The sequence below is a fragment of the Saccostrea cucullata genome, unplaced genomic scaffold, assembly GCF_032062105.1.
Source record: "Saccostrea cucullata isolate Sc308-1 unplaced genomic scaffold, CSIRO_AGI_Scuc_v1 ctg17911, whole genome shotgun sequence".
In the NCBI taxonomy this organism is placed as follows: domain Eukaryota; kingdom Metazoa; phylum Mollusca; class Bivalvia; order Ostreida; family Ostreidae; genus Saccostrea; species Saccostrea cuccullata.
Genome location: NW_026930098.1, coordinates 661 through 10,892, shown reverse-complemented (window position 1 = coordinate 10,892; position 10,232 = coordinate 661). Strand labels below are relative to the sequence as shown.

Below are 10,232 nucleotides of genomic sequence, written 5' to 3'. Positions count from 1 at the left end.
TACCAATTTAACACCACCAGCAAAAGTCGGTCTGGTAGAACCAGATGATGTTTATTTATGACAAATCTTATGAGTGTGTCAGGGATGGGAGTGAAAAGATGTTTGATAAGAGGGTGTAAATGACCCTTTGAATTTACTAGTGGGCTCTCAGATAATATACTTTCAGAATGGCAGACTAGGCCTATAATATATACTGGTATAAAACCATTATTTCCGATTGTTTACAATCAACATACCCGACTAGCACATGTCTAGTTGCAACGTGTGTATGTCATAGTCCAAAGAGCTATTTATATATTAAAAAGGAATGAATCCTCTGAATAAACAAATTGTATATCTCTCTTTACAAGATAATTTGTGCAAACATCTTATTCGTCCGAACAAATATCTAATTCGTCCGAACAAATAACTTATTTGTCCGAACAAATTTCTAATTCGTCCGAACGAATTTCTAATTTGTCCGAACAAATAACTTATTTGTCCGAACAAATTTTTAATTTTATCAAATACGAATTTCTAATTTGTCAGAACGAATATCTAATTTGTCCGAACAAATAACTAATTCGTACGAACGAATTTCTAATTTGTCCGAACAAATAACTTATTTGTCCGAACAAATTTTTAATTCGTCCGAACGAATTTCTAATTTGTCCGAACGAATATCTAATTCGTCCGAACAAATAAGTAATTCGTCCGAACGAATTTCTAATTTGTCCGAACAAATAAAAATATTTTTTTTACCTGGCCCTCCAGGCCGTAGATTTTAATTTTGTTTCAAAAATAAATATTAATTTCATCAATACATTTATCAATTTATATGATTAACTATGCTACAACAAAAATAGGACAGCCTTTCAATGAACATTTCCGAGAATAAAAGCCAATGGTCCAGTCATTCTGGAGAAAGTCATACTTTAAAACAGCCTGATGACAGACACCAGACAAAATTATGTATATATATATATATATATATATATATATATATATATATATATATATATATATATATATATATATATATATATATATATATATATATATATATATATATATATATATATATATATATATATATATATATATATATATATATACACACACACAGGTTGTCCCAGAGAGCATCCCTGACCCTGGATGAATTTCGTGATTTTGGTATCTAGGACTCAATGCTTATCACATTCAAGCCAACAGTTTGACTGCTTGATATCCAGGAGTAAAGGTTTTTAAGATTGCATTAATTTTAGCTGTTCTTGTCTTACCCCTCAGGGCACACGGTGGCAGGGGTTTCAAAATTTTTTTGTACTTCTTTACCCATAAATGCTTTATGCCAAAATTGGTTGAGCGGTTGCAGAGAAGCTAAAAAATGTTCAAATGTTCACACAGCAAACAACGGTTGACGAAGTGATTGAAATGTGTCACCTGAGTTTACTCAGGGGACCTAAAAAGAAAATGTTTAGGCTACAAAAATATCCCACATTTGTGATGTTTTATTTTTATATACAGTCATACCTCATTATCTCAAACTCAGTGGAACAAGGAAAACGTCCGAAATACACAGGAGTTCACATATTGTGGAAAAAATCAAATTGAAGTGGTTAGAACTTCCCAATGACTTCCACATACTATTTCATTCCAGATTTCAATGTTTGTTACAGAAGATCAACTGTATTTCATTCTTTTTGTCCCCCGCTTTCGTAAAAGTGAAGGGGCAGTACATCTCATTTGTCCTTCTGTCCATCCCTCTATCACAAAAATCTTAATACAGATTGTGCTAAACCTGCATAAAAATCTAAGAGAAAGAAACACTGCATATGTATCATTAAATAGTTTATTATTCCTTTATATACAATTATCTATGTACAATTTGACTTTCATGCAGCAATTTAATCAATTACATTGGAAGAAATTGTGCACGATGCAGGGTTAAAACATAGAATAATAAAAGAAACAACTTAACAATACTTGTTGTCTAACAAAAAACAAAAGAGTATCATGAATAAAGTGAGCTGATTTGTTTGCTAATTAAAATACTATAATCCAGGAATGAAATGACTGTGTGTGGATTTAGATGAAGGGAAGATAACTCCTACACAGTGTTCATGTGATCTTCCTCTCAACTCGCTGATTAATAAAATAAACATATTGAGCTAGCTCAAATATTATATATTTAAAAAAAATATTATAGTACTGCCCATGCAAAAATAAAACTATTATTATTAGGAAAAAAATAAATAAAAAATAAACAAAACATATATGCATTACATGCGGGTACTGGGTACTATGAATGCTGCCTAAAAAAATCTTTCAAAAAAAAAAACTTAACAAAATTGGAATCTACAGAAATTATCAAAATGATTACAACCACATTGTATTGATAAACAAAGTTGACAAACTAAACAATAAAGATGTATCACAGTTTGCCACAAATTATCTTCTTTGTCTCAACTCTAATGCATTCAGAAAGTTCTACAAAAATTCCAGACAGCCTTCTTCCAAGTACACTAGTCAAACAACATGCATATCGTAGACCCAAAATCAGACAAGAAAAAATTCATGTACCCCAGCTTAACTTTATACAACAATTTTTTTCGCAATTACATTCTACATGGGTATATATTTTCCCATTACCATTCTATATCGACACACTGCAAGTCAAACTTTTGTACATTTAGCATGGACCCAGAAACATCATCCTAATGACAAATTTCATCTATTAACATTCACCTATTCTACACATTACACTTCAAACCCCTAACATTTTTACACATGCATTTCTCTTCCAACAATAGTATATATGCTTTCCAATTACAGATTTTACAACACCATGTAGGACCAAACATTTGTACACGAAAAAACACATTTTATTTTATTTTACACTTAACACCTCCTCTATCATCCTTATAAAATGCAAGCTCGAAATTAACATTTTCCTTCTGTAGATTTTTCCTATATAGTTTTTTCCAGAAATACAGTGCATCATTAGTTCCATACTAAGCAAAAAAAAAAAACAATATTATATATATAGCTAGGCTTGTTTTCAAAATAAGAGGCTTTACATAATAAATACTACAAAAAAAAATTCATTTCATGCAGATACACAATTCTTGTGCAGAGAATAAATACTTTGGTCTAACTTTTTTACATCTTAGTGCACCACATAAAATTAGACATAAGCCATAAGTTAAAACACACTTTTTTTCCATCAAGTTAACTACAAGTTAAAAGGACAGCACAGGACACATTCTTCAGCCAAAAACAACAACATGCAATCATCCCTCAATAAAATACATTTATACTTTTTTAAACTTAAATATGAATATTCTACAAGTCAATAAAATATGAGATCGACTCAGCAGACGTCATTAGCACTGAGGTCAGGGAGGTCAAGCTTCCTTGCTGTTGCCAGGCCCTCTTTGGCTGCAAAGTTGCTGGCTGCAGCTGAAATGGTTGACAGTGGAATCAAGCCCCCGGGGGTGTTCCGGAAGAACTTAGCCGTGGGGGTGGGGCGTTCTGTGGGGGTGATCATCTGCTGGGGGGGAATAATGGGGGAGGACTGAACAGCACTATTCTGGGAGACACTGGCCATGGAAACGGAAATCGGCGACAATTTCACGGGTGGTTGACCAATTAGGTGATGCTGGTTCACGAAAGTGGGTTGACCTGCAAAAGTGAACACAGTTGGACTAGGGGAGGAACTACTGTTAGGGGTAAGGGGAGGACTAAAAGTTACAGGCACCATGAAGTTTACCGCTTGTCCTGTACCATCCGTGGCACTCATCGGAACGCCCTGAATGATCTGCATGTGCGATATGGAGGTGGCCGGTTGGCGCTGAATGAAAGGTAACTGCAATATGGTAGGAGGCTGATTTGGCAACTGTACTGCTATTCTGTGAATTTGTCCCTGATTGTTTTTACTACTCCCTGATGGTTCCGAGTCACATGAATCTGTCGACTGAGACGGCTCTACGTCTGACGAGCTTTGGGATCCTTTTGCATCCATGAATTCCGAAGTTAAAGCTCTCTGAGGGGGTGTTTTCCCTTTGATGTCAGTTGAAGTTTTTTTTGACTTGACCTCGTCCTCATCCGTTGGGGGTGAAGGATACTCCAACCTGAACCGTTTCACCTCCGGTTCCCCATTCTGCAGAACATAGGCCCTCTTCACTGCTTGAAAGGCACCAGCCTCAGGGGCATTCTCACTCTTGACTGGACTCTGTATCTCCTTTGCTTCACCTTCCTTCTTGATAGGTACTGGCACTTTCAAGGATTTAAGTACTGCATTTATCTGATCTGGGGTCAGTGGCAGAGAAGAGCTCTGTTTGGCTTTGATGACTATGGTCTCCATAGTCTTTGTATCTTTGGAGACGCCCCCCGAGGGCTTTGGCACGGTAGAAGTAGCTGCGTCGGTTTTCAATACTGTTGTTTTTGTAGGATGAATGATCTGGAATTCTGTACCCTTTTGCTTGACAATGATTCGTTTACCAACACTCTTGCGAATGGTGTTTGGCTCCTCTTGACTGGAGGTCATTCGTGAATCTGCAAATAATACACAAACATTTTACTTTTCAAATTTCAATAAATTTATATTTTCTGTTATGTTTTAATTTTTCTATCTTCTAAACAATGGAATCAACTACAAAACATTGAATTTTCTGTTTATTACATTTTTAAAATAAATTCTTAGATTTTTCCTTTGCCCGTCTTTTTGTAATACAGTCATAGGCTACATGGAGTCATAGTTGAGCGGTTGAGACGTCATAGATAAGTGAGGTAAAACACTTTCAACATGGATTTAGCGACATATTTTTCGTAATTTTGACAGTTTTATTCGCTGTCAGAATGGTTTATTTATTTCCATCTATCTTATATTAGGTCAAGGAAGATTTTTTTTACAATAATCTTCGTTATGGGAAGGGAAATCGAGAGTTTTCCCGCACTTCTGATATTCGTCACACTGTGACAGGATATCATTTTGATATCCTTTCACACTGTGACAGGATATCATTTTTATTCAATGAATAAATTACAGTATTTCAAGGGTAAACATAGGTAATCAGAGATTACAGAGCTCACCTCAACGAATGTTGTCTTTAAGTAAGGCAAAGTCACACAATTAACCAACAAAAAGTGTACATTCCAAAAATGAAAATATTTAAGCAATTTTGATCTGATACTTTGAAATAGACCAACAAAAAGTGTACATTCCAAAAATGAAAATATTTAAGCAATTTTGATCTGATACTTTGAAATAGACCTACATAAAAAATCTAAACTAGTTCTTCTTCATGAAAATGTAATCAAAATCCAGCATCTGAAGCAGATTTGAGAATTTTCTTCTCTTGATGAAAACTTGAACCTGTTCACTCAACCGGAAAATGTAGGTCAGATTCAGCATCCGAAGCAAGCCCAGTAGTGTGCATCCTTAGATGTATCATCCATGCAAGTTTGGTCAACATAGGGCTTATAGTTACTTGCAAATGAAACATGCACCAAAAACTTTAACCTGTTCACTCATCCAGAAAATGTAGGTCAGATTCAGCATTCGAAGCAAGCCCGGTAGTATGCATCCTTAGATGTAACATACATGCAAGTTTGGTCAACATAGGGCTCATAGTTACTTGGAAATGAAACATGCACCAAAAACTTTAACCTGTTAACTCAACCGGAAAATGTAGGTCAGATTCAGCATCCGAAGCAAGCCAGGTAGTATCCATCCTTAGATGTATCATCCATGCAAGTTTGGTCAACATAGGGCTTAAAGTTACTTGGAAATGAAACCTGCACCAAAAACTTTAATCTGTTCACTCAACCGGAAAATGTAGGTCAGATTCAGCATCCGAAGCAAGCCAGGTAGTATCCATCCTTAGATGTATCATCCATGCAAGTTTGGTCAATATAGGGCTTAAAGTTACTTGGAAATGAAACCTGCACCAAAAACTTTAACCTGTTCACTCAACCGGAAAATGAAGGTCAGATTCAGCATCCGAAGCAAGCCAGGTAGTATCCATCCTTAGATGTATCATCCATGCAAGTTTGGTCAACATAAGGCTCATAGTTACTTGGAAATGAAACCTACATTAAAAACTTTAACCTGTTCACTCAACCTGAAAATGAAGGTCAGATTCAGCATCCGAAGCAAGCCAGGTAGTATCCATCCTAAGATGTATCATACATGCAAGTTTGGTCAACATAGGGCTCATAGTTACTTGGAAATGAAACCTGCACCAAAAACTTTAACCTGTTCACTCAACCGGAAAATGTAGGTCAGATTCAGCATCCGAAGCAAGCCAGGTAGTATCCATCCTTAGATGTATCATACATGCAAGTTTGGTCAACATAAGGCTCATAGTTACTTGGAAATGAAACCTGCACCAAAAACTTTAACCTGTTAACTCAACCGGAAAATGAAGGTCAGATTCAGCATCCGAAGCAAGCCCGGTAGTATCCATCCTTAGATGTATCATCCATGCAAGTTTGGTTAACATAGGGCTTAAAGTTACTTGGAAATGAAACCTACACCAAAAACTTTAACCTGTTCACTCAACCGGAAAATGTAGGTCAGATTCAGCATCCGAATCAAGCCCGGTAGTATCCATCATTTGATATACTGTACATGTATTATATTTGGCGTGTACGATATTTCGCGGAAATTGAATTTTCAAGAAGTTGGCATAGATTTGATTTAGCGCTTTTTGAATGTGCTCTACATAAACCTTTATACACAAAGCATTTAGCGATGTACTTGATTTAGCGGAGGCTGCTTTCCGCGAAAGGCGCTAAAAAGAATACACAGCCAAATATAATACGTTTACAGTATCATCCATGCAAGTTTGGTCGACATAGGGATTATAGTTACTTGGAAATGAAACCTACACCAAAAACTGCACCAAAAATGTTAACCTGCTCCAAAAACTTGAACCTGGTCATTCCTTTGCTGAAATTGCAGCATCTGAAACTTTGACTGGTACAGTGAAACACACTAGAACCATCTTCCATGCATGTCTAATCAATATAGGACATAGAAGTACTTAAAAAGAAAACTGCTCCAAAAAACTTAACCTTAACCTGGGACGCCGACGCCGACACCGACGCCGAGGGTATTACATAAGCTCCCCCAACTTCGTTGAGGTGAGCTAAAAATGTAATTAAAAAATATATCCCCCCCATTCACAAAAAAAGAAAGTATATCTTGGGTGTTATTTAAAAAGGCATCAGATCAAGAATTTGATTCTATATATTAATCAACGGATGACTTTGTGGAAAAAATCACTTAAAATAAATGCTTTTTTCATTTCATATGTAAGAATGAAAGTACATGATGCCATTAAATTTCAAATTAATGATTTTCCGTTTTTGATGGACTTAAAAAAATGCTGCTGACTGGTACTAGTACACAAGTATTGGTTCCATTACACTACTGCCTAAAAGTTATTGTCAAATCTTTTTTGACTTTCATAAGAGCTTATTATTTTCTGACAATAAGCTAGATGTCCATGAATAAATGTAAACCTTTATGAATTGCTGGCAAAGTTAAATTTCTAGACCCTATATTTCGTTCGAAATGACCAATTTGTGTTTAATGACCATAAAGTCTATCTTGTTTAATCACCTTAAACCCCCTTTATTTTTTCAGTCATTTCCACAGATACTTAATTCGTCCTCTTCACCATTGGGAGGAAATATAACAAAGACAGTTAAGAGCAAATCTTACCATCAAAGCTGTGTTTCTCGGTTGGACTTGATGGCTGTGACATTGAGGCGTACAACTTGTCTCGTTCCTTCTCCGCGACCTGGCAGATCTGCTCAAAAGAGGAATGTCTGGGCATGGAGTTCTTCCTAGGAGCCCCGTCCCCTAGTCCTGAAAAAAGACAGCAAAACAATAAACAGGGGTTTTACAGAAAAATTCTGAAAATATTTACATTACAATGTTTTCTATTTGTAAGGAAATTAAACTGAAATCTTCACATACTGGAATTTTAAGGAAATACTCAGTTGTAATATATTATCTATTCATTTGGCAATTAAAAGATTTACTGTTGTAGTTTAAATTTTTTAACATTTATTTGAAGATTTGAATAGTTTCTTTCAGAATTTATTGTATATCCTTTATGATGTTTTGAGATACCCCCCCCCCTCAATGAAACAAGACCTCATATGATGTAAACATCAACAGAGTAAGTTCACTTTATTTCTTCCCATCAATGAACAACAATCCTTATCTAGGCAAATGACTATGTTTTTGTCAAAAACTTTAGGTTCTGATAATTTCATAAGAAACTAAAATTATTTGAAATATTCAATAGAAAACCATAGAATATATTCCTTAAGAACTTTAGAAAAAGCAAGACAGAAATCCAGATTTATGACCTAAAAGGTACTAAGAATAATATATATTCCAAAGAAGGGAAAAATATGAGAGTATGGATAAAGCCTGTAATGGATTGATGATCTGACACAAATTTCATGTTCTTCACATTTTGAAAGAAGATGGGACTACCAAAAAGAAAATGATTTATCTAGGTTTATAGGAAAGACTATGCCAACTTCAATTTTGCAATTTTATACATTCAGAAACACTACCTTTGCAATCATTTGGTTTAATAGGTCGATGTCCATGTGTTGATAGAATTTCAGACACTGCAAAGATCGAAAAATGCTTCATTCTATACCAATTGATTGAACAACAAAGCAAAACTTTTGCCCTCAATATCCGATCCCTAATACAAACTGGGAGAGAGACACATGCTAATCTGCTACAAGTCCACTTGCTGACAAGAGCAAACTAGAAAGGGCTGACTTATTTTTTTAAGTGAAACATAATGCATATATCAAGTAGAAAATCCAGTCCAGTGTAACACATAGAGAAGAGAAAAAAAAAATACAAAACAAATATAAGGAAATTTAAGAAATGACAAAACATGAATTTGTTGATCATATTAATGTGGAGGTATATAGAGATAGTTGTCCCATACAAGAGATTTGTTTGTCTCTCATTCTCTCTCTCTCTCTGACCACTGTAACATGTAACGTAAGATATAAAACTGATACATACTTTGCTGGTTCTTGACACAGTCAAGCATGGAATGTCTAGAAGTCGGCCGATGATATCCATCATGGTAACATACTGCAAGAAAATCAAAGATGATTATTGAGAAAAATTCATTAATACATGAACAAGACACGAGGTTTTGATATATTCCCCAGGAAGATGTACATGAAAATTCTTCATTTTGTGGTATAATATAAGCTTTTCAAATTAATAAAGCTTATACTCAATTGCTAAATTTTTAAAAATACAGTTTGATGTATGTAACAATAACATCTCGAATACCAACAATATTTCAAAGTGATTTGAAAGTTCCAACCCCATATTCTTGAAGTATTAGAACCTAAATATCTCAAATCCTTGGATATCTAAACTTTTCCAAGTCTCATTGAGATTGAGATATCAAGTTTTCACAGTAGGAATTTATATTTTGTGATGAACTGAAGAGTCCAGGGTTTAAAATAATATTTAAATCTTAAGGGTATGTGGGTCCCCAACTTCGCAAGTTTCATACTTTGAGGCTCACAATTTTCTTTCATCTCAGTAAGAATATTCTTTTTTCTCTCAGAAGAATATACCTTGCTTCCAATATTTTTTTCCTGTGGATTTTGACAACACTTTCCATATCCTAGAGGTGGGGGATAATAAGCTATTTGTATATTATCTAGTCCCTTCTAATTTCAAAGAACTGAATTCAATATCTTGTACATATAGTACACAAAAATGTGCTTTTTGCAAAAGCATCAATCTTGTCAATTCTTTGAACTTTGAATATTACAAACCATTTAATTCATGCACTTGCTCCAGATCTGGCCCTATATACTGGTAGGTAGGTTTTCTGTCCCTGATGTCGGTGATGCGGATTTTCCTGATAAGGTCTAAAGTTGCTAAAATGTTAGCAATGTCATACAGTCTCCTTATCTTTGCTGAAACAGAGAAATGATCATGAATACACAGATCTTTGTTTGAAAAATAACATTTTTGTAAATTATTTTGAAATGCTGAGAGCTGTTCCAATTACTTACAAGAATATACTGGCATAAAATTTAGATAAATTTGATAGCCAAAACCTTTTTTAACGAAATATGTATACAAGTTTTTATCTCAAACAAAGGTTTCCTTTAGGTACATTGTATATTGTATAAGCAGAAATTTTGGCAAGGATTCATTTATGGCATTTTAATTGAGG

General features: G+C 34.7%; 1 protein-coding gene across 1 annotated transcript; it reads right to left on the bottom strand.

The window, feature by feature from the left end:
• Nucleotides 1-1,812: 1,812 nt before the first annotated feature.
• LOC134282833 (transcription factor E2F7-like) lies at nucleotides 1,813-9,969 on the bottom strand (the record flags this gene model as incomplete). Its single annotated transcript, XM_062765220.1, has 5 exons — nucleotides 1,813-4,533; nucleotides 7,709-7,855; nucleotides 8,578-8,634; nucleotides 9,050-9,121; nucleotides 9,826-9,969. Coding segments are annotated over 5 exons (1,604 nt in total), but the record flags the coding sequence as incomplete, so codon positions are not given.
• Between the last annotated feature and the right edge of the window lie 263 nt (nucleotides 9,970-10,232).